The sequence below is a fragment of the Pelobates fuscus genome, chromosome 3 (genome assembly GCF_036172605.1).
Source record: "Pelobates fuscus isolate aPelFus1 chromosome 3, aPelFus1.pri, whole genome shotgun sequence".
Taxonomy (NCBI): Eukaryota; Metazoa; Chordata; class Amphibia; order Anura; family Pelobatidae; genus Pelobates; species Pelobates fuscus.
Window position 1 is genome coordinate 311,890,188 of NC_086319.1, and position 26,040 is coordinate 311,916,227.

Here is a 26,040-nt window from a genome sequence, read left to right on the forward strand (position 1 = left end):
ATCCGCTCAGTGGAAACGAGGCATAAGTAGAACCCTTATGCAGATCTGGGACCATCTAAGGACAGTTTTTGTCAAACTCTTATTGTACTTCTATTAGTACTAGTCAAACCCACCACATATAGGAACCAATAACTGAATGCAAGCTATTTAGAGTATGTGATATGTGTGATTGTTTGCAATTTTTGTTTTGTTATAGCAATTTTTGGAAGAAAGACAATTATCACTCTTTCCTGATCCCACTTTGCATTTCATACACAAGGAAATTTGGGTATGAAAATATCACAGTACATATTTATCAGCTCTGGACCTTGCTTCACTTACCCTCTCTAAAAGATAGCCCAGCATGTAAATGTATTCCTGTATTTAACTGGATACAGCCTATCTGAACTGGATACGTGCATGCCTGTATTTGCCATTTCTAATTTTTGTTTTAGCATGTTATTTATTTTAAGAAGGAAATATATACAGATGTGTATCTTATTTCTAACTCACACTGTCAAATGTCAGCATATACTGTCACCATATAAATAAGTAACAACAATAAGTGATAAAATTGGGAGCTGCCTCAATAACTCAGAAATTGCAAATGGGATTCATACATTTTAAATGAAATGACCTCAAATTGTCACTTTTACACTGAGTGATTTTCATGACTTTAAGCAACACCACAAATTGTATAAAACTTTCTATATAGTTTAGTTAAAATATTACTTGAAGCTAGAATTGCATATATTGTTGTTTCAACTCTAAGAGCATAAATTCGAATTTAAAGAACTTTGAAATAAAGTATTAATCAAGTCCAGTGCATTGTAACTTGATGGGACACTGTAGGCTCACAATTTATGTGACATTTGTAGTTAGTTATTTTGTGTCCATTTTGTTATTAATCTGTATTAATCTTATGTCAAATATGAATGAATATGAATGGTGTTAATTGAATTAAAATTCACTAACACCTTTTACCATATAGGCAGTGCTTACTAATGCAATAAAGAATAAGTATGTCGCAGCCTTTCACACATATACTAGGTGTGCCAAATTAGATAAAAATAAATGGTTAAATGACCTGTCTATAGGTATTGGGAATGGCCCCGATGGCATCACTAGCAGTACAGTTTACCCAAAATGAAAACAGAGTATAAAAATATTGCCCGTATTTGAGCATAGTGCCCACATACAGAAAATACAGCTAGATACTATACTTTTGCAGACGAGCTGGAGATACTCCTTAATGATGCCTTGAGTAAACTAATCATTAATAAAGATGAATTCCGCTTTCTTTTACCACACAAAAATCCCACCATAGTGACTTTTTACTGCTTACCGAAGGTACACAAGGGGACGTATCCCCCTCCTGGCAGGCCCATTGTGTCAGGCAACAACTGCCTAACCGAAGCTCCCAGTAAATTTATTGAGAGTATCCTTCACCCTATGGTGGTAGAACTGCCATCCTTTTTACAGGATACAAAATCCACCTTGCTGAAACTACAAGACATGACAGTCCCACCATATACCCAGCTAGCCAGCCTTGACGTAGTGGCACTATACACTAACATCCCCCACGACAAAGGCCTAAAGGCTTGCAGGTTCCTCTTGGAGAACACTGCCTACAGCAACTCTCAGACTGACTTCATTCTAACCCTACTTGAATTTATACTAACCCATAATTATTTTGTCTTTAACGGCCAATACTATCTACAGATCTCTGGGACTGCCATGGGGACGGCCTGTGCACCCACCTATGCCAACTTATTCCTGGGATTGTGGGAGCAATGTATTGTCTCCACACCACGCTTTGACCACTTCCGTGAATTTGTTTTAAGTTGGCATAGGTACATAGATGATCTCCTAATTATGTGGTCAGGATCCGTCCCCATGTTCCAGGAATTTGTCAAGCACCTTAATGATAATGATATTAATCTCAAGTTAACCTATGTCATAGACGAACATGAGCTGGTCTTTTTAGACCTAAAGATTCTGTTACTAATGGATGGTACCATCGAAACAGAACTATACAGGAAGGCTACCTCCACAAATAGCCTCCTTCACTGGGACAGCCACCATCCGTTCAAATTGAAGGCCTCGATTCCATATGGCCAGTACTTGCGGGCCAGACGGAACTGCTCGGTAGACCAAACTTTTCTTAAAGAATGTCAAATCCTGAGGTCTCGTTTTAAGGAATTAGGCTACCCTAATCGAGTATTGAAGAGGGCCTTTCATCGGGTTTGCCTGTTGGATAGAGCATCTACTCTATCTCCAACTACACGAGGAAATGAATGCAAGGCCCCACGCTGTATTGCCACCTATGATCAGGGCTGGGGACCTATGTCCAAAATTTTGAAAACTAATTGGCCAATACTCCTCCACAACCCTGTACTTTCTAAACTGTTACCGGATTATCCCTCACTAACAGCACGCAGACCTTGCAATCTCCAAGATCAACTTGTCCGGAGCCATCTAGCATCCCCTCTGCCAACTACGAACTGGCTAACAGAGACTAAAGGGACTTACAGATGCGGACACTGCAAGGCCTGCCAGTATATTCTACCCTCTAAGTCTACTACATCGACCCAAACTAACTACACTGTGGAGACCAATGCTCTGGTAAACTGCAGCACCACCAGAATTATTTATCTAATTACCTGTAGCTGCGGTACCCAGTATATTGGGAAAACGTTCCAACAATTTAGGCGGAGAATACTACAGCATGTGACATCCATTAACAACAAGGTGACACCAACCCCAGTGGCGAGGCATATCCAAAATTTTCACGAGGGAAAACCTGATAACCTTAAATTCCAAGCCATCGAAAAATTACTCTCAAATCCCAGAAAGGGTGATTTTAACAAGGCACTATTGCGCAAAGAGTCCCAATGGATCTTCTCCTTCAAGACACTGTCTCCCCTTGGCTTGAATGAAGAGTTCAATTACACACCCTTCATACACTAAGATCATATACCTATGGGACCTCTGCTTCTCACTTTGGACAATAGCCTTGACCCACCAGCCCTAACCTTCTGGCCCATACAACCCAATTGCAGGCCACCATTTCAGCATGAACAACCTACTGACCTTTGACCTGCCCTCATCATGTCCATTCCCTATTTTTCACCAGTCTACCGGGAATTCGTTATATATTTATTTTTATGGTGTATTTCCATTTCGTCTATGTTCCACACTTTACTAATTAATTGAATGATCCATTTGACGATTTATGAGTGATTTCAAACCATCAGGGTCCATTGAGTATCGTCAATTACATAACTGAGCACCAGGATCTATTATCAGACACATGAATTACGGCCCGTAACTAAGGAAGCTTTACAACCTCTTATGAGGTTTTGTCAATACATCATATAGCAGCAAATGTAGGTCCCTTGTTCATTATTCGTCTTGTGTAATTGCACTACCCTGGATTAGCTCAAGATCGTCATGGTCAATTCCGTATCGTCACTTTGCTAAATTATTACCAAGCCCTATTATCATAAGTATTTATTATGGTCCACAACTAAGGGTGGTTTCTAAACCCTTATGAGGTCTTATTATTACATTAATCAGCTTTATGGTTGAGCATTATCCGTCATCTTTCGACCCATCATTAGGCAATTTTCTACTGATTAAGTTCATTCTTGATCCTCACCAAATACTCCTTGAGAGGACATTGTTTGCCATTATTATTTTTCTATCGACCAAGAATACCGAACAGATTCTCATTACGAATTCTGCAAAGAGCACTATTTTGTGCCCTCATGACTACCGTACTTTGGCCCCTCCCCTTCACTTTTGCGGCAACCAATGAGATCCGCGGGCGGGCTTTATAAACTTGACGAATCAGGGTAGACCTTTCCCCCTGATGAGCCTCCTAACACAGGCGAAACGCGCGTCGGGTTGAAGTGTGGCACCTACCACTGATTTCGGGTTTGACACTTACCCGTTCCTTCAAAGGTTATCTCTATTCCTCGGACATCACCTCACTCAATTCCCGGTTGACCAGAACCATCGACTCTGGTTGCATTTTTATTATATAATAACCAGGTTCCACCACTCTATCCATACGGGACGCTAATTGAACTCTCCGGGTGAACAGTAACCTTGAGTACCCATCAAGGAACTATCTACTTTTTTTAAGGGGAATATTAGGGCAAACACTAACTTTATATACCCTTCTTTCCTTTGCCTCTCCTACTACTTTACTATACCTGGTGCCCATGAAGGCACCATTCCACCTTTCTTGCATAAATTCTTTCAGTTTATCATACATATATTAATTAGGTGGATTTTTTAGTATTTGATGGTTAGGATGAGAGCTTTGACATATATATTCAGTTTACGTTACTGATCGCCTGACATTGGCAACCATTAGTAACTACAATAACTTCGATGTATATGGGTATGTACGTTTGCACCCTGAGGGAAACGAACTCTGATCTGATATCCTTTTAGTCAGATTACAGTTCTCCCCTCTCTCCCTCTCCGATACTGATACCCGGTAACTCTTGTCTCTTTTACACTGCCTCTCACCGGTCACAACCCCGAGCCAGGGTCCGGTATGTGAATACGTTGTGATATATGTGCTCTGATATCACTCCTTGTACTATTTACCTTAGGAATACATATTCCATTAATCGGCTAGTGTTTTGAGTTAGAGACTGGTCTGTGACACTTTTGTGTCACTATATGACCCTTCTGTTCTCCGAAAGAGACCCACTTTCGGACTCATTTTTTACTGTAGGATATCGGTACTTTTAAGTCTAAATAATAACACTATACTACGAGTTATTGGTTACACTACTCCTCACTGACCTCATCTGTTGTTGGGCTACTGTCACATCTCCTCATATTGACGATTAGAGATCATTGTGGCACTGGCAACCAGCATATAGACTAATTGCGGCAGTAACAGCATTACGCCAACTTGGCGGTAGTAGGGCAGTAGTACTGACATCGATTATTATTTAGCTTTTATCTGAGACACTATTCCTTCCTCCCAGTGTGTCTTACCACCCTTCTCTTTACCTTTTTTGTTAAAAATTTTTCGTTATGTTTACCCCATCTTATTAAAGGGTATTTTTAACTGTTTCTTACCTAACTGTATATACCGTGATGTACACTTTATAGGACAGATCCTTCTCCTTCTTGTTTAACACTCACCATCAGGGTTACCCCCTGCTCTGTCCTTGTGATTGATTGACCACCTCCACTTTCTCTATCTACAGCTAGATACTATATTTCTAAAAAAATTAATACACTTAAAAAAAAAAGATTCAAAATGTGTAAAAGTATTCTCTTAATTCTAAAAAGGATTAAAAAAGACCAACAGTAGGAATGGCATGATCTTTAAAGATTCCTTTACTGTTTGGGAAGAAGTAAGGGTCTGTGATTTTCAGCCCATTTCCACATGTTTAATAATTGGAATGGGTCCGTGGCAGAGAAATCTGTTCCTCTACACCAGGGATAGGCAACCTACGGCACTCCAGATGTTGTGGGCTACATCCCCATAATGCTCTTACACCCGTAATGCTGGCAAAGCATCATGGAAGGTGTAGTCCAAAACATCTGGACTGCCGAAGGTTGCCTATGCCTGCTCTACACACTGGTAATCTTTCCTGAAACATGTATGAAGATAAGTGAGGATTTATGAACTAAATTTTGTTTTGCAAAGCTTTGGTACAGACGGAAATAAGGTATTTGTAAACTAAAATTTCATAAAGACTGGCTGAGCACCAAAGAAAAAAAAAGAGCTGGATTCTATAGTAAGAGATAATGCCACATGTGGCATTTGTAAATCAGTTCTACCATGTAAGTCTTTGAGAAGTGGTATATTTAGTTACTAGTAATAGACTTACCCCTGATCATTGAATCCAGTGAATCAAGCATGATCTTTTAGCCTGTTAGTATGAATAAATCTATCTCCATAAAAGTCCTGCAGGTGAATGTATTTCCTTGCACCGAGTTCCGCTGATAACAGTAATTCTCATAGACAAGCTGAGCCTAAATTGCAACATGCTTAGGGATGTAATCCATATAAGCTGGAATGTTAGTTATTTCCTGGCTCTATGTAAAGGATGAAAAATTCAGACAAGTTCTATACCTAGTTAAGAGAAAAAAAAAAAAACAACTACAACACCCTCACCCCCGCCTACAAAACGAATGTTCAAGCAGACTTCAGCAATACATGGTCAATAAAATGGCCTTCGATAGGACCCAAAGCCAGTCTTGCACTCATAACATTTAAAATGTTCAAAACATTTTATTCCCATACATCATGCTAATTGGAGTCCTGCTGCTAGCTTGTCTAAAAACAAAAGCTGAAGACAAAACACATATGCTTAAACATATTAAAATAGATAGGAAAACAATTACTAAATTGTTTGTGGTGTGAATTGGTGGCTTCATATCTGCTAATTAAGAAAAGAAGATCAGCAAGTACACAATAAAGGCATCCATTCTTTAGTTGTTGTGATTGTAGAACATCTACTTATTATTTAGGTGTGATTGCATGCATATTGAATGCATTATTACAGTATATACTCAGAAAGAAACAGTCACAATAACAAAAAACAAGTACACAATAATAACACCTTGGAGGTAATTTAATTTATTCCATAAAAAAATTACATTTATTCTTAATTCTGCTGATAAATGTTAGTGAGAATGCTTTACACATACCTTTCTAGACTACAAAATAGTACTTGAAATCTGGATGAGGATCATTGATATAGAAATTGGGTTCATCAAATTTAATTAAAAAAAATAGTCTCATCCTTTAAATTTGTTTGTATGTATGTTTAAAAATACTATGATGCTTTTTTGATTGAATAACTGTAAAACCATGTTGTACCTAGTTTTTAAATGCATGAGAATGGAATCTAGTATTGATAAGAGTTAAAATAATTTTAAACCATTAACCAACTTTAGTCTCTCTAACAGTGTGGAATGTCCCCTTAATTCAACATTCACTGCATCCACCTTTCTCTCTGTCCCAAGCTGCATACCAGGAGCCTCTCTGCCTGATAGTAAGAAAGAAGAAGAGGAATGGACAAATGAGTGCTGAGGGATATCAAGGAACTGTCCCCAAAAAGCATAGAGGAAGTGCATAATTAGACATGTCCACACCAAGCTCATAGTGCAAAAACAATGCTGTCTGCAAAGTCGGCACCCTTACTTGGCTGGCCTGCATGATTGGCAGACAGCCTGGCATGCATTCATGCAAGGCTGACCTACCAATTCTTTGGGCAGTCCTGTTTCTTGGAAGATCTACCCTTTTGGGTGGTGCCAGTGACATGATTTGCATCACTGGTCCACCTTCTTTTATCATGCCCACCGACCTCCTGCTTCACAGAATGCCGGTGTTGGATGGTATAGATTTGGTTGTCAGATGGAAGTGAGAAATTAGCATAGGGTATTTGCATTCTTAAAGATGTATCCTGTGAGTTTCTCGTTGGCACTGTCTGCACCAGATAAATGATGCATGGGAAGTATGGCTGTTTTAGTTTTATTCTATCGATAAGATTCTGTAATTAGGCCCATCGTAATTGACAGCACCAGGCTCAGTAGACTCTTAATCCATTTAATGTGGAATGTGCTGCAAGTACACAGTCCTTGTGATGCGTGACTCACATATTCAGGCACTTGATGAGACCACCAGGATGTGTGCCTTTCCAATTTATTAAACTAGGGCATGCATTAACTGATATGCGTTGACCGTCTTGAACAGCTTCCTGATTATTCATCTAAAGCACTTACTGCAAAATGCCTTCATAGTTCTTACAGTAGCAAATTAGGAAAGTGTTAAAGAGTTTATTATTCATACAATTTCATAAGATGATTGTTGTATTTTTCCGGTTAGCTAAACAGCACAGTTGTAGAAATACAGATCTAAATTGAACCAACATTTTTAGGTTCAATGGAAGCAAATTGACTGATAATTATAATCAGACTACTCTAAGAGGAAGTTCTAGTGTCGATTTGCAGCATTTGCCTAGAGATGTTTACTGTGACACTACTGTCCTCCCAAAAAGGATGTACCTCTCAAACACAATAGAGTTGACAAATTGGAATTACAATGTATACAGAAAGTTCTTTAGATGTGTCCGTGGTTTACTGAATGATGGTTTCATTTTAATAAGAAGCGTTAAAAGCAATGACTAGTGATAACCAGTGTAGAAAACTGATATTCAAATTGCTTTTTCAATCCATACTATGTCTTTTTCATCTAGATCATTGTAGCTGCGGCATTGCAGTTTCTAAATCACGTTTACAAACTAAAGTATAATGAAATGGGAATATGCAGTCAGCATCCATTTTGTACTTTACATAGAAATCTGGAACAGTACGTTTATATTATATTATATTATGTTCAATGTGGTATATCAGTGTAGTACATCTTCAACAAAATGCAGTCTCTGCATATGTAGAAATTCTATGAAAAAGGGAATACAATTACTATAAAGAACAATATGATTGGCTTAAATATTATTGGATTATAATTTTGATATACCATAGTGTACACATAAACATTATTTTTTACATGGGATAATATTTTACTCAGACAAAATATAAGAGCCATAAAAGGAGAACATTCAACATTCTTTCTTTGCCAGTTAAGGAAACAAAGCAAGGAATATGAGGTGCCATCCTGTTCAGACCACTCCTAAAAGCACAACCTCAGGAATTATTAGAAGAGTATTGCATTTCAAACTTAAGCCTCCCCTTTTGTACACATCATGGATCTCCTAACAGATGGCTGATCACCCAGTAATATTAACATATTTTCTTTTTTAATGTGATAGATGTAGCGCATGCATTGGTTTGGCATGTAAATTCACCAACTACTTATCTACGTGCAATCGAAAACATAGGAAGTGGATGCTTACATGTCTCCAGTAGACTTGTGCATTGGCTTCAAACAAATTGCGATTATGCCGAATTCTGGCTATTTAGCAATTCGTCAGAATTCCGTCACTCCGAATTGCGATATGACAGAATCCCAAATGAAACGAGGAATGAATAAGCTTAATGTTGATTTCATTCATGTTGAAAGTTTTGCATTACCTCAAAGACATTTGTCTAAACCTTCCACTACAAACTTATCCTTACTGTACTTGTCCAGTGATTATACATTCTGAAGTATACTTTATTATGTAAGTTCTCCATTTTTAACTTTTTTATTTAATTAAGGATGTAAAGGGCACGAATTGGTCAAACGTGTTCTGAATACTGAAGATAATGACTTATACATGAAACATTCCTTATATATTTTTCAGAATCAAATGCCAGAAGAGCTGTGAACAGAGGGTATGTCATTGGCCTTCTACAATTCTATCAAGATTGGCATAACTGTGACTCTTCTAATAACTTCATTTCCATTCGGAGAGGTCTTCTGAGATGTCTAAAACACATAACTAATGTTCGATCAGGCAGGGAAGCCTTCTTACAGGCCAAAGGGATGGAAATACTATTCAATACAGCCCAGGTAACAAGTCATTATTAGCTTCTAAGAATCTTTAACCCCTTAAGGACCAAACTTCTGGAATAAAAAGGAATCATGACATGTCACACATGTCATGTGTCCTTAAGGGGTTAATGTAAAATAGTATTGTTTTGTCATAAAATCTATTTTATTCTTCTGTATACTTGCAGAAACAGTAAGATTTTTCAGTTATCCACAACTTAAGAAAAGACAGCACAGAAATATATAGTTAACAACAGTGAGGCAGCTTTTCTGTTACAAACAACACAGTCTTGTCTGGACGTGGCTACAATTTTCTTTTTATTTTATCTTTTTTGTGCTTTGACAGAAAAATATATAAGATTTTACCAGCACAATTTATCCCTGTCTGGTGGATTTTACAATCTGCTTGATTACGATCTATTACACCATGGTCTTGAAGTTGCATTTTTTTCATTTGTGGTTTATGAAGTATGTGTTACATTTTTGTTGTCACTTTTTAGTTAAAGCAAACTAGTAAATATAGAGTGGAGAATGCAATATCTTAAGGATTAGCTTTGTGACTATACAATGTGTATGATAAGAAGTATTCTGCCCTGCACATCCAATACCTGTCTTAGCTAGGGTTTCTAAGTGATAAATATTAGGTAAACTATGCCCTGCTTTCTTGTTCTTTTATAAATCTTCCCCTTCATGGCTTAACATTTACTGCTAGAACAGTATCCTCAAACACCACCCTGAGCAGTTGAAAATCTTAGCATTAATTTATTGAACAGTGATTTATAAAAAAAACAAAAAAAAAAGACCAAAACAAACAAACAAACAAAAAACAGTAGAGAAATGTGTGCATTGGAACACATAAACTAAAAGTTTTGATTCCTGTACTATGTCTCAGAGTTATGGGAGATAATAGGTTTAAGTTTCCATTTAGGCTGTTTCCCACTTAGAATCCAACACGACACCCTGCAGCTAATAGATTTACCGTATATACTCGAGTATAAGACAAGTTTCCCGGCACAGTTTTCCGTTCAGCTCCCTTCACCTCCATGCCGTTCAGCTCCACTGTAAGTCTCGCGAGAGCTGTGGCTGTCAGAGCGTTGCCACGGCTTACCGTGGCAACGCTCAGACACCGCGGCACGCAGACTGCGAGACTTACAGCAGAGCTGAACGGCATGGAGGAGAAGGGAGCTGAACGGAGCTGCTGTAAAGGTAAGTAACAGCTTGCTCCCAGTCCCCCTCCTGCACAGCCCATCCACTGGACCACCAGGGAATGCCATAGCCCCCCTCCCTGGCCATGTATAAAGCAGGGAGGGGTGACGAAAAAAATAAATAAAAAATTAAATAATATTAAAATAAAATAAAAAATTTAATATTAAAAAAATAATATATATTTTTTAATATTAAAAAATTAATAATAAAATAAATAATAAAAATGCCCACGCCCCCACCAAGGTTACACACTCTGCATCACATACACAAACACACTCTGCATCACATACACACACTGCATTCATACACACACACACTGCATTCATTATATACACATACTGTAAATAAATATTTAGTTAATATAATTTTGGGGGGATCTAATTTTATTTAGAAATTTACCAGTAGCTGCTGCATTTCCCACCCTAGTCTTATACTTGAGTCAATAAGTTTTCCCAGTTTTTTGGGAAATATTCGGGTCGACTTATACTCGAGTATATACGGTACTTTAAAGTTATCCTGATAACGTGAATATAGGAAAGTCCAGTCCAAGCATTCTCTCTGTCTGAAATTAAAGCAGCACCACTATAGGCATCAAAACAACTTAAAGGGACACTCCAGTGCCAGGAAAAGAAACCGTTTTCCTGGCACTGCAGGTCCCCTCTCCCTCACACCCCCCATCCCAGGTTGCTGAAGGGGTTTAAATCCCTTCAGTGACTTACCGGAGTCCAGCGCCGATGTCCCTTTGCGCTGGTCCAGGTTCCGCCCACGCTGCTCCCCCGCCGACGTCATCTGGCGGGGGAGACTGATTGCTCATGCGCAGCCAGCAGCGGGGTGAGACCTAATGCGCATGTGCATTACACCTCCCCATAGGAAAGCATTGAAAAATGTTTTCAATGCTTCCCTATGGGGATTTTAGCGACGCTGGAGGTCCTCACGTAGCGTGAGGACGTCTAGCGACGCTATAGCACAGAGAATCTGTGCTAGAAACCCGGAAGTGCCCTCTAGTGGCTATCTAGTAGACAGCCACTAGAGGAGGAGTTAACCCTGCAAGGTAAATATTGCAGTTTATGAAAACTGCAATATTTACAGCTGCAGGGTTAAGGGTAGTGGGAGTTGGCACCCAGACCACTCCAATAGGCAGAAGTGATCTGGGTGTCTGGGGTGTCCCTTTAAGTTTAATGAAGCAGTTTTGGTGTATAGATCTTGCCCCAGCTTTCTCACTGCTCAATTCTCTACCATTTAGGAGTTAAATCACTTTTGTTTCTGCGTATGTAGTTCTAGTCACACCTCCCCTGACTGTAACTCACACAGCCTGAATGAAAAACAAGAAATGGTATCATTTGTAAGCAGATTTGCTTTATATGTTTTTAGCTCCTGCTCTGTAAATTGAACATTAATCATACTCAGGAGATTCCTGCAGGTTCTAGAGGGCTATTAACAGAGCAAGAGATAAGAAATTCTATATTAAACAGACGCTGCAATAAAGGAACCTAGATAACTAGGTTCCTCTTCAGGAAGCGTTTAGAATGGCTATGCAAGTCACATGCAGGGAAGTATGACTAGAGCTGTAAAATCAAAGTGACTTAACTCCTAAATGGCAGAGAATAGAACAGTGAGATTGCAGAGGCATGACCTATAAACCAAAACCACTTATTTAAGCTACAGTGGTCGGGTGCCTTTAGTGTCACTTTAAAAATGAGTGCAAACCTAACAGTTAATTTAGTACATAACACATAACCTAAACAATATTATTCTTTACATATTCAACAGACATTCAAAATAGACAAAAATTACACTACACCTGAATATTTCCTTCCATCTACACATTGTTTCTACCTTGTTTGCAGGCTGTTATGTTTTGCTTCTATGATTGTTTTGCAAATAGCATTTACATTTATTTTATCTTTTCTAACTTCTGACCCTTTTAGGAGTGCCTGCGTTGTAAAAATGTGGACTCCTTAGTTAGTGCTGCTATCCAAGTTTTGAGAAAATGCTGCCCAAAATGTACTCTACCATTGTCCACCATAAACAGCAGCTATACTTTTCATGTTCACGGAACTCCTAAATCTGCCCTTCCTTCAAAAACTTGCACACAAGAAGGTAAGAACTAAAAAGAATAGTCTTCTGTGTGCATGCTTCATTAGCATAGTTCTTGTAAATATTGTGGAATAAATGGTTGATTTAGGGGTATGTAGGTACTATACTTGTGCCTTAACTCATCACTGCAGAAGAAATAATTAGAACTTAATTAGAAATACACTGTAAGATGTTAATCTTTCTCATGAGAATGCTAACACTGTTACCCAGCTAATCTGATATTTGTTAAGTATAGATTAGGCAACCAGAAGTTTGCAGTCCAGATTTGGGCAACCTACCTTGTCTTAACAGACCTTGGAGTATTCTCAGTTGTTTGAGAAGTTAAATGTTTCTTTAATTAACATGCTGTTTATTTAATCACTTAGTAGTGTATCATACTAAGCTTTAATAGATTAATTACATATTCATCAGTGAAGTCCCCAAACTCTGCCTGGATCAAGAGCCCTTGTGGGAATGGTCGGACTATCTACTTAGCAAAAGAGTTATAATATGCTAACTGTTATCTATTATTTGTTCATTAAATCTGTTTCTAGATGAATCTGAGGATGAAGATGAATTAGACTCAGAAAAATGCTTCGAGAGTCCAGAGGATAAAGATGAAGTAGGTTTTTTTTTAATTACATTTTCACATAAAGGGAATATATAGACTTGGATAAAATGCAAACATATAAAATTAAACATCTGGTTATTCAGTATATAACAATGTTCCCAAAGCTTTATTCTGTAGATATGTTTTTTTCTTGACATTTTAAAGCACGAAACTGGATGCTATCATAATAACTTTTTAGATCACTTTTTGGATACTGTAACATTTTCCTTGCCTGCAGTTCAATTCTTTAGTTTTGTGTTATAAACTCTGCAAATCCAACTGCTGTGGAATACCTCTCACTGGAAAACTGGCAATACATCATGGCAGATTAAGTCTGCATTTGGGGTGTGGAGCTTGCCTAAACCTATTTTATTTTTACCATTGTTCAGATTCTAATAGCAATGTGATAACACATCTCATTATATTAAAGTGACTCTTCCCTAAAACACTGTTAACACCATATTAAAGTGACAGTTCCCTAAAACACTGAATCTGGCTGAAGTGGTTTATGTGTGAGTCCTCTTCTTTTAATTTTACAAAAAGTGCATACTACAATAGAAATTGGCACCTTAATAAATTACCTGGCTCCTCCTCCCTGTCACTCGTCTGTAAATCAGACAGCTGGTCTTGTACATTTCTGGTTGTTTAGTTCTGGGGAACTAAACTCAAGAGATCAAGAGACATGCAATTTATCAGAGTAACTGCCTTGGAAAGATTTCTCCTTGAGCTTAATTCCCAGATTTTACTAGTAACATGACGTAAAGTCATGATTTTATTAAAGACACGGAGGCGAGTATTATGCATAACTCTTTCTTTATTTCTTCAGCAGCAAAGATAGAGGAATATAAATATTGTCAAAAACGAAAGAAAAACTGTATAGGCATAACGGGTAGCCAATCACATGGTAGAGGAAGTGGCTATATAAGTCCTGTGTCTCCCACAATCCCCCTCTTTCTTGCGAAAACCGAAGACCAGGTAAGAAGAACGATGTCCTACTTGATCAGCACAGGAAACAGGAACAATGCGACAACATCAAGCTAAAAAAGATAGAGAAATATGGTAATTTCCAGACTCAAAACTGTAGACTTACCAAACAGCATCATAAGGAGTCACAAACAATAAACTGGATTCTGAAATACAAAGATAAATAATTAGTAAACATAATAAGACGTACCAAACCATCCAATCATATAAATAAACATATATAATCAATACATACCTAATTGAACAGTAAAAATCCGTAGAGTCTCAAGCATCTCGTATCCCTATTCCACACCGGGAGGGCGGGAGGGAATAATACTCGCCTCCGTGTCTTTAATAAAATCATGACTTTACGTCATGTTACTAGTAAAATCTGGGAATTTTATTAAAGACACGGAGGCTCATATTATGCAAGTTCAAAGCTGTGCAACTACTCGAGATGCGATGTGTTCAATAGGTCTGAAATAGAAGTCTCTAAAAGTCGATTCCCTGGACCAATCTGCCGCCCGCATGATATCCTCCAGACGACACCCGACTGAGGAGGCTTTAGAAGCCATCGCTCCTCGTACAGAAAGGGGCGTAAACACAGAGGTGTCTATACCCGCAGAGGATAATAGTTCACGTATCAAACGTGCCAGGGTAGGTGTAGAAACCGGTCGATGAGGCGACTTGAAAGATATGAACAAATCGTGTAGATCGGCAGAGCGAAGGGAACTCGTGACATCCAGATAAACTCTGAGGCAATCCACCGGACAGAGCGCCGGACAGCCAGGAAACCTGGGATACGAAAAAGACTTGGATGCAGATTTTGTCCTCCTGGATATATCAAAAGTAACACCTTCTGGGGTGAATGCAATGGCGTCCCAATCCATGGCCCTGACGTCAGAGACCCTCTTGCAAGAGATCAAACAGAGTAACATCACCAACTTGGATGACAGTCGTTTCAAAGTCAGCTCCTGATTAGGGTACCATGAGGAGAGGAACTGCAACATCATGTTAACGTCCCAAAAGGCAGAGAAGCGAGGCCGAGGAGGACGAGCAAGGCGGATACCCTTAAGACGACATACAAAAGGATGCCTGCCGACAGGGGAACCATCCAAACCCCTGTGTCCGGCCGAGAAAGCCGAGCGGGAGAGGTTAATCGTGCGGTACGCCTTGCCTGAGTCAAACAGGGACGTGAGGAATTCCAGGATCAAAGGCAAAGGGGCAGATACGGGATCCACTGCCCGTTCCATGCACCAACCAGACCACGATCTCCATGAAGTTCGATAGGCAGTTCGTGTGCCTGGGGCCCAGGCATTATCGAGGAGTAGGAGAGTTGTCTGCGGAACGTCTGGGACAATCCAAGGTCCCCTGAAAGGAACCACGCTATCAGGGGTAGCTGGTGTTGTAATACTAGCCCGTGTGGGTTCCCATCCGGGTCTAGAAGGAGGTCCTGGAAGATTGGAATCAACCGAGGATAATCGATCGACAACTCCATCAAGCGGGGAAACCATGGTCGAGATCTCCAAAGCGGGGTGATTAGCGCTACACGACAGTCGTGGCGAACCAGTTTCGAGATCGTGCGCGCTATCATGTTGAATGGAGGGAATGCGTATAGCAGACCCCGCGGCCATTCTTGAAGGAAGGCATCGGTCGCCACCGCTGCCGGATCCGGCCTCCAGCTGAAGAACTTCGGCAGTTGAGTGTTCAGTCGAGATGCGAACAGATCCATCTGGAACTTTCCCCACAACATGTCCAGGCTCTGGAACACCGAAGTGTGTAGACGCCAATCTCCAGAGTCTCTTAAGTGTCTGGAATTCCAATCCGCTCCCGAATTGTCTAGTCCCGGAATATGTTCCGCTGTTACCGAAACGTTGTTGAAGAGGCAGAATTGCCAGAAATCTTTCGCCAGAATTGCCAACATCTTGGACTTCGTACCCCCCAGGTGATTTATGTAGCGGACCGCTGATACGTTGTCCATCTTGAGGAGAACGCAGCAATTCGCCCGTCCTGGGGTAAGGCTGCGGATCGCGAAAGCCCCAGCCAGGAGTTCCAGGCAGTTGATGTGCAACGATTTCTCCACGTCGGACCATCTGCCTCCTGTGGAAACGTCTCCACAACGAGCACCCCAGCCGTGCAAGCTGGCATCTGATTCGATCACCACGTCCGGGATGGAGCCGAAGATGGCTCTCCCATTCCACGCCTCCATGTGTGCTAACCACCACACCAGCTCGTCTCTGGACTCTGCGTCTAAGCGTATCCGAGACTCGTAGGAGTGACCTGACCGAAGGTGTGACCCTTTGAGTCGCTGGAGGGCCCGGTAGTGTAGTGGGCCCGGGAAGATCGCCTGAATAGAGGCCGCGAGAAGGCCAATTATTCTCGCCAGCTGTCTGATGGACAAGTCTGCGACACGCAGAGCTCTTCGAATCTCCTTCTGAATGGCCTTCACCTTGGAACTCGGTAGAAACAGGAACTGTTGGACGGAGTCCACTCTGAACCCCAGGAACTCTATGGACTGGGCGGGATCCAGGACCGATTTGTCCCAGTTGATCAGAAAACCCAACTTCTGTAGCAGGGTGGTAGTCCATTCCAGGTGCAGAAGGAGATCCTCTTTCGATTGGGACAAAATCAGAATGTCGTCGAGGTAAACAATGAGGCGAACCCCTCGGGTGCGGAGGAACGCCACCACAGGCTTCAGAAGCTTGGTGAAGCACCAGGGGGCCGAAGAGAGACCGAAAGGCAGGCAGGTGAAATGCCAACGCCGCCCGTGCCATGTGAAATGGAGATAATCTCTGAATTCTAGAGCAATGGGGACCGTGAAGTAAGCGTCCTTCAGGTCTAGTTTGGCTAGCCAGTCCGACTGGCGCAGAAGGTCCCTGAGGCAGTGTATACCTTCCATCTGGAAGTGTTGGTAACGCAGGAAGGCGTTGAGGGGACGAAGATTTATTACAGGGCGAATTCCGCCTCCTTTCTTGGGCACCAGGAACAGATTGCTCGTAAAGCCCTTGGCGGCGAACGGCAGTTCCTCTATAGCGCCCTTGGAGAGCATCTCTCCGACCTCCGCGGAGATCATCTCGTCTTGTTCCCGTGGAAGGGACAGTTCTCTGGGGGAATAAAACTGGACAGGCACTGAAACAAAATCTAGGCGATACCCCTTTACACACTGCAGAACCCAAGCATCCGAGGTGAGCTTCGCCCACTCTCGGTAAAATAAGGCCAGCCTCCCTGCTACCTGAACTGGAGGGAAAGAAAGGGTACTCACCGTAAGGACGTCTGCTGGTGGTACCACTGCGGGGGTATCTGGAGCCCCAAGCTCGACCTCTGGCTGGGAAGAAGGGAGGGGTCCTTTGGTCTTGAAATCCCCGGGAGGGAAAAAAGGAACCTCTGGTGGCGCGGAATGCGCCTCGGAAACCCCGGCCGGGTGGACGGTTCCTGCTACGCCCGGCCCCTCCGAAAACCTTAGGCGCGAACACGCGTTTCATGCTCGCCTGCGCCTTGTCAATTGCCGTGAAGGTCTTGACATACGAGCCCATGTCTTTCACGAAGGAGGTACCAAACAGTAAACCCTCTTCTGTCGGGTCAGGTTCCGCCACAGTCATAGTGGCCAGCTTAGGGTCTAGTTTTAATAGTATCGCCTTGCGCCTTTCCGCAGACATCGCCGTATTGGCGTTCCCCAGCAAGCATATGGCCCGTTGGACCCAACCTATGGCCACGTCCACGTCCAAAACTGACTCCCCAGCTTTAGCAGCATCCAGAAGCTCATAGAGCTTCGAGAGGGGTCCCAGCGTATCCAGGATCTTGTCCTGGCATCCCTTCAGGGAATTGTCAAGACCCTTTTTGGGCTTCCAGCCCGACTTACCCAGGAACTGGGCAATCTGTGGGTCAATATCGGGGGTTTTGCCCGCAGCGCCCGGGAGAGAAGGGCGTGGGCATTCGGCCCGTAGCTTATTCCGGCCCTCTTTGGAAAGGGGTGTGCGGATACGTTTGGCCACATACTGGGCAATATGATCCGGGGGAACCCATTCAGCGGACCGGGGGTGACGCAGGTCGTCTGGGTCGAACAGGGGATTACCCTGAGGATCAAGGATCGTTTTGTCATCCCCAGAGGGGCCTAATACTGGACCCCGGGCCTTGGCGGAGGATTCTGATGGGTTAACACCCGTAAGGGGCAAATCCTCTCCAGATACCTCATCATCATCAAAGGAGTCATACTCCATATAGTCGGATTCCTCCTCCACACTCCGGTCGGTATCCGACCCATCATCAAGGGCTCTAGCCCGTTTCCATAATCTAGCCTTTTTAGCCCGGCCAGGGGCTCTTTTGCGCGTGGGGTGCGCGCCATCTGTGACCGCCTCAAGCGTGTCAGTCATGGCAGGTAGAACCTGCATCGATGAGTGGGAGCCGACATGTTTGGACTTGGCCTTTGCCTTACGGGCTCCAGGCACAGTCTGAGCAGGGGAGGGGGACCCCACACCCGTAGGGGCGGGGGAGGCCAGAGTAGGCAAAACCAGGGAGTGCATGGATTGCGAAAAGGAGGTAGTAACAGCTCCCATGGCCGAGGCAATAGCCTTCTGAATGGAGGAGGCCATAGTGGCTTCCAGCATGGCCTGAAACTCTTGGGAGGCCATAGCACCCTCAGCACTGTCTGAGTGAAAATCCCCAGGGGGACCTGTAGGCCCATCCTCCTTATCCTGCATGATGTAAATCTGTAGTGGGCAGCTAAAGAAAATAAACCGCTAAATGACACTAAGGTGAATAAAGGATAGCAAAGGGTTGAGTAACCCACAGAAAGCGATACACACAGACCGTCTAGCGTTCCCAGGGGACCCGGCAAAGCAAAGGTGACCGCACGGCAGCACAGGGGAAGGATCGAGGTCCGCCCAAGATGGCCGCCGCACGTGAGGGAAGGCGCACGCGACCGGGCACTCAGCGGGGGAAGGGGCTCGTGCACCCGACCCGCCGAGCCCGCCCGCGAGCGGGGAAGAATGCGTGCGCAGCCGTGGCCGAAAATAGAGCGGTCGCGGCAAGGCACAGAGCCGGGAGCCGTGCGGGAGCACGAGGAGGGAAGGGCAGGCTACAGGACTCCCCGGGAGGGAGAAGAGCACTAAGGGGTCCCAGGGGGAACGCTAGCGGTAACAGGTAAAAAAACCGTACAAGTTATAAACAGTACACAACGAAAAATCAATACAAGTAAACGATTATCAAAAACTAGTCAGAGAGAAGCAAAAGCACTTATCTGTCTGAGGAAGCAGCAAAGAAAGAGGAGGATTGTGGGAGACACAGGACTTATATAGCCACTTCCTCTACCATGTGATTGGCTACCCGTTATGCCTATACAGTTTTTCTTTCATTTTTGACAATATTTATATTCCTCTATCTTTGCTGCTGAGGAAATAAAGAAAGAGTTATGCATAATATGAGCCTCCGTGTCTTTAATAACATTGGAAAGTCTGATTAGACTATGGAAAGGTTGGGCTGGAGAAAAATATATGTTGTTTAAAAAATGCTTAATTTAGTGCATGCATGTTTTCATTTGGGTATATCTACTAAACTATATATTTACAGGGACATTTCACCATCCCCATATATATATAAAGGGATGGTGAAATGTCCCTGTAAATTGTACATTACACTTTACCATACCCATCAGAGCACTGTTGGCTTCCAAACCAACCTATCACTGTACTCTTACTGAACATTCAAGATGGGGGAGGCCTTTATAGGCCTTTTTTTTTGTCTTTGGCCTGCGCAGGACCTACTACCTAGTCAGTTAAGTAATAGGTTGAAGACAGATTTCTATTTCTTTTTGTAGTGCTAAAGACTTTAAAAGGTAAGTATGACATTTTAGTGAACAAAGATTTTTTTTAGATTATTTTCTTAAATCCTCCGTCTTAAATTAGTATAATGTGGTAGGAACATATTTTGGAGGGGCAATTTGGGGACCAGGAGCAGGCAGGGCTTCTCCTGTCCCACTTAGCAATAAAGGGTAAAACCCCCTTTTTTGGGAGCTGCTGAGACTGCAGATAAATTAAGAAGCCTTGAGATTGATCATCTCTTAACCCATAATTAATTACCATTCACTTTGCCACTCAGGGGATGACAGAAGGGATAGGGGCAATTTGCCAGGCCACTGTTTAGTGTCCTGGGGGACCTCACTATTTATATTTAATTATTTATTTGCTATTAGAGAGAGACAATCGCCTATGAGACATCCGGAGAGTTAGAAGTTGTTAACCTGACTTTTTTCTCTTTACACCAAGAGGAGGCAGGTTTTAATTGTAGTGACAATAACAGCTGGTAAAATTGAATGACCTCTATAGAAAAAAAGTAGGTAACTTGTACTTATTGCCTTCTATTATTCTCTATGGGACCCATTAAACTTCGTCAGCTGGAAATGATGAGTTACTAATGGTAGGATTTTGTGGTTTGGGAACAGACTTTACTTTCTCTAGTTAATGGAGCAACTTAACGGAGTAATGGCTTGTGAGTAAAGCATACTAATAATATTTAAAGCAACTCTAAATCTTAATCATTTAGGGGATGTAAAAAGCAATTATGGGAACAAATTTTAAAATTGAGTGGAAAACTATGTAATGGAATTTTATGACATTATCCATCTCACATAACTCCCACAGATTTAACATATGTAAATACATGTTTATGTGAGCATATTATTATTATTATTATTATTATTGCCATTTCTATAGCGCCAACAGATTCCGTAGCGCTTTACAATATTTTGAGAGGGGGGATGTAACAATAAATAAGACAATTACAAGAAATCTTACAGGAACAATAGGTTGAAGAGAACCCTGCTCAAATGAGCTTACAGTCTATAGGAGGTGGGGTATTAGAAACATTAGGATAGGAAATATCAGGTAGGAGTGAAGCAGAGCTGGAGGAGAGAGCAAAGCACTATCCCATAGGAGAGCAAGAGACAGGTATGTAAGGGAGAGATTACTCTGGGGGGCCATACGCTTTCCTGAAGAGATGGGTTTTAAGGCCCTTCTTAAATGATTGAAGACTAGGGGAGAGTCTGATGGCAGTAGGCAAGTTATTCCAAAGGAGAGGAGCCACCCGTGAGAGGTCCTGCAAGCGCGAGTTGGCCGTACGGGTGCGAGCAGCGGTCAGGAGGTGGTCGCGGGCAGAGCGGAGGGTACGAGGAGGGGCATACCTCTGGATCAGTGAAGAGATATAAGAGGGGCTTGAATTGTTCAGTGCTTTAAATGTATGGGTTAGCACTTTGAATTGACTCCGATAGGATACAGGGAGCCAATGTAAGGACTGGCAGAGGGGCGAGGTGTGAGAGGACCGACTGGATAGGAAAATCAGTCTAGCTGCAGCATTTATTACAGACTGTAGCGGGGCAGTACGGCTTTTGGGGAGCCCAATCAGGAGAGAGTTACAGTAATCCATGCGGGAAATTACTAGAGCATGAACAAGCTCCTTGGTAGCATCTTGCGTAAGAAAGGGGCGGATGTGGGCTATGTTTTTGAGTTGGAACCTACAGGACTTGGCAACAAACTGGATGTGAGACTCAAAGGTGAGACCAGAGTCAAGTATGACGCCAAGACAGCGCGCTTGTAGGGATGGACTTATGTGGATATCACTGACTTGAAGGGAGAGTGAGAGAGGAGGATCAGTATTAGGAGGAGGAAAGACAAGGAGTTCAGTTTTAGAGAGGTTACGTTTGAGAAAGCGTGACGACATCCAGTCAGAGATGGAAGAGAGGCAAGCAGTGACACGTTGCAGGACGGCCGGGGAGAGGTCCGGTGAGGAGAGGTATATCTGAGTGTCATCAGCGTACAGGTGGTAGTTGAATCCAAAAGAGGCAATAAGTTTTCCAAGAGAGGCAGTATAAAGAGAAAATAGAAGGGGACCAAGGACAGAGCCTTGGGGAACTCCAACCGAGACAGGGCAAGGGGAGGAGGTATCCTTGGAAAAGGAGACACTAAATGAGCGTTGGGAGAGATAGGAGGAAAACCAAGAGAGGACAGAGTCACAGAGACCGAGTGATTGAAGAGTTTGAAGGAGGAGAGCATGATCAACTGTGTCAAAGGCAGCAGAGAGGTCAAGGATAATTAATATGGAGTAGTGACCTTTGGATTTAGCAGAGATTAGGTCATTAGTCACTTTGATAAGAGCGGTCTCAGTAGAGTGGAGAGGGCGGAAGCCAGACTGAAGAGGGTCAAGGAGAGAGTTGGAATTAAGGAAGTGAGACACACGGGTAAAGACAAGTCTTTCCAAAAGCTTTGATGAGTAAGGGAGCAGGGATATGGGACGATAGTTAGAGGGGGAGGACGGGTCAAGAGATGTTTTTTTCAGGATAGGTATTACAGTGGCATGTTTAAGGTCAGCAGGAACAGTGCCAGAAGAGAGAGAGCAGTTAAAGATGTGTGTTAGGATAGGCACAAGACAAGGGGAGAGAGATCTGATAAGGTGAGATGGGACAGGATCAAGTGGGCAAGTGGTGGGGCGAGAGGAACGGAGAAGTGCAGCCACCTCTTGTTCAGTAGCTGGGGAGAAAGTCTGAAGGGTAGGGAAAGCATGATTTATGTGTGGTTGAGAAAGAGAACGGCAAGGAGGGGAGAATTGTTTCCTTAGCTGTTCAATCTTGTCAGTAAAGTAATATGCAAAGCTATCAGCTGTAAGGTTAGTTTTGGGGGTGGCCACAGCAGGGCGGAGAAGGAAATTAAAAGTGTCAAAGAGACGTCTGGGATTGCGGGAGCATGAACTAATGAGAGAGGAAAAGTAGGACTGTTTGGCGAGGGCAAGGGCTGCGCTGTATGAAAGCAACATGAATCTATAATGAAGATAGTCTGCCTGGGTGCGGGACTTCCTCCAGGAGCGTTCAGCACAGCGGGAGCAACTCTGCAGATAGCGTGTTGATTTATTATGCCAAGGTTGGGGTCGTGTTCTCCTCGAGGTGCATGTTTGGAGTGGGGCTGCAGTGTTCAAGGCAGATGTGAGGGTAGTGTTATATGTGGAGATGGCCAGTGAAGGACAGGAGAGGGAAGGGATGGATAGCAGTTGTGAATCAATGTCAGCCGACAGCTGCTGGAGGTCAATAGAGTTAAGGTTCCTCCTGAGCTGAGGGGGGTTAGGCTGAGGGGGTAATTGAGAGCAAACGATAAGAGGTGGTGATCAGAGAGAGGAAATGGAGTATTGCAGATATTAGATAATGTACATGAATAGGAGAAAATAAGGTCGAGGGTATTGCCAGCTACATGAGTGGGAGAATTAGCCCACTGCAATAGTCCAAGGGAGGAAGTAATTGAAAGTAGTTTAGAGGCTGCTGGGGTTAAAGGTGGGTTAATGGGAATATTGAAGTCTCCAAGAATTAGGGATGGAATGTTGGAAGAGAGGAAGTAGGGTAGCCAGGCAGCAAAGTGGTCAAGGAACAGGAGAGGGGAACCAGGGGGACGATATATGACGGCAATGTTAGCAGAGAAGGGTTTGAAAAGGCGAATTGAATGAATTTCGAATGATGGGAAAGAGAGGGAAGGGGGGGTGGGCAGGGTTTTAAAGGAGCAGTGGGGTGAGAGAAGAAAACCTACACCGCCACCTTTAATCTCCGCTTGTCTTGGATTGTGGGTAAAGTGAAGACCACCAAAGGACAGTGAGGCAGGGGTAGCAGTATCCGAGGGAGAGAGCCATGTTTCTGTTAGTGCAAGTAGGTTTAGCGAGTGTGAGATAAATAGGTCATGGATAGAAGTAGATTTAAAGGTGCTGCACACAGAGCGTGCATTCCAGAGGGCAGCTTTAAAAGAGGAATTATAGTGAGAATTACATGGAATGGGTATTAGGTTGTTGTGGTTTCTGGTGTTTGAACCAGGTGGCTGAGTAGTGGAGGGACCAGGGTTTGGAGAGACATCACCTGCTGCTAGGAGTAGTAGGATGGAAAGGAAGAGAAGGTGCGAGTAAGATTTAAATGTTGGGGATGAGAGCTTGTGTCTAAGGTATTTAGGAGGGGTGTGTGGAGAAAGGCTGGATAAATATGAGTAAAGTGCATGTGATGAATACAGAGATGAGGGGAGCAGGGGGGGAGCAATGAAGATGGTGTTAGCAGGAACAGGTAAGTGAAATGATAGAGAGATTTTAATGATGAGGGAAGTGAGAGAGAAAGTGAAAAATAGAAGTGAGCATACAATGCATCATGTATAAAGCAGTTAGCTTCTGGATACTATTTAGTATTTTTGGTAACCTCTCTATAATCAGATGTGTGGCCTTCTGTCTCAGAGTCAGTGTTCTTCGTATAGACACAAAGAAGCAAGTTTTATGGTCCATAGACACTTTTCCTTGGTCTCCACATTCTTTGACTGTTGCTATCACCTGCTCAACAAATCGTAATTATTATCTGTTCAAAGGCCAGCCTTTCTACTCTTGATTCTCAGAGCAGGCTATGCTAAAGTATGAAAGTGTCACTTCCTCTATACCAGGGGAGCTATCTGTCTGCATTGTTACTAACCTGTAGGACCATTCCATAGAATTTTATAAAACTAGTACATGGACTCAAAGCTACAAATCTTTGACTCAAGATTTGTGTTAGCCTTATCCCAAGATCCTGATGTACTCTTTTAATTATCATGAAACATTCTGAAGTGACAATTTAGCGGCCCATGAAGGTCACCCCAGAGGAGAGAGAGCAGTGAGGCCCTATGTAAATGACTGCTCAGTAATAACTTTTGGTCTGACTTTTACAATTGAAAAAAGTCCACATTGGTCATTTTTTAGCCTTGGGGGCCAGTGCTAATATGGCTGGCTAGATCCAAATGAAATACAATGAAAAATCCTGCTGATGGTCATAAGATCTGCTGTTGTGCTTGGGCCAATATCTATAAGTATGTTTTTTCAAGTAAAATGCATACAATAATGGCTGCTCACATATGCATTTTGAACGCTGTTTGCTTTTAAGAAGTAAAGATTTATGTTTTCTATTGTTATATACTTAAACTGCATGTGTCATTTTGATGAACAGTTTACATAGCTGAAATGAAACTTAAACGTTCCCTAGATATGTATCTGGTCATAGCACAAAATTACAGTTTAATATATATATACACACTATCACTACTTCTGCAACTAATGTCAATTGCAGGGTGAAGCACAAATGCTCAAGGTGAGTCTTTTTTTTTTTTTATCAGATATTTGTGGTTGCTATGGTGATGACTTACACTGCATTGTGTTTTGACTTTACCAGCAAGTGGTCAATATTTTAGTTAGTAGAAATTATAGCGGTTTAAAAAAAAAACAAAAAACAAACAAACACAAGGTTGGAGACTAGTTGGTAACTAGCAGTGACTACTAAGTACTGGCTGTTAATAGCGACTGCTTCCATCAACTATTTGGCAACATAGATGGAAACATGCCTTCAGAGTGAAATTAATCTGCTTCTCATTCATTGAAAAATAGCAGGAAGCAATTTCATACATAATAAATAGTGTAGTCGTTTGAATTAATGCATCTGCAGGGTAGATAACCAGAAAACTTTTTTTTAAATCTAACATTTTTACAAAGCATTATTTTACTAGTTTTCTTACAAAAAGAAATGTAATTTAAATCTCTTCAAAAGTCTATCTTTGATGCAATCAATGGTAAAAACAGCCAGACAGTAAAATTGCTGTCTGAAATCTAACTATTTAGGTACCCTCACAGATAGATTGCATGTAAGTTCTCTAAATGAGCAGGACGCATCACAGTTATTTAGGATTACAACTATTTCTAAATGTTG

The 26,040-nt window shown here is 42.2% G+C and overlaps 1 protein-coding gene across 1 annotated transcript in view; it reads left to right on the forward strand.

Moving 5' to 3' along the window:
* Positions 1-26,040, forward strand: part of AGBL1 (AGBL carboxypeptidase 1) — a 707,263-nt gene that overhangs the window by 148,734 nt on the left and 532,489 nt on the right. Inside the window, exons 7-9 of the mRNA XM_063448878.1 lie at positions 9,267-9,475; positions 12,589-12,760; positions 13,291-13,358. Coding sequence (XP_063304948.1) covers positions 9,267-9,475; positions 12,589-12,760; positions 13,291-13,358 — 449 coding nt within the window. The remainder of the gene's footprint in view (positions 1-9,266; positions 9,476-12,588; positions 12,761-13,290; positions 13,359-26,040) is intronic.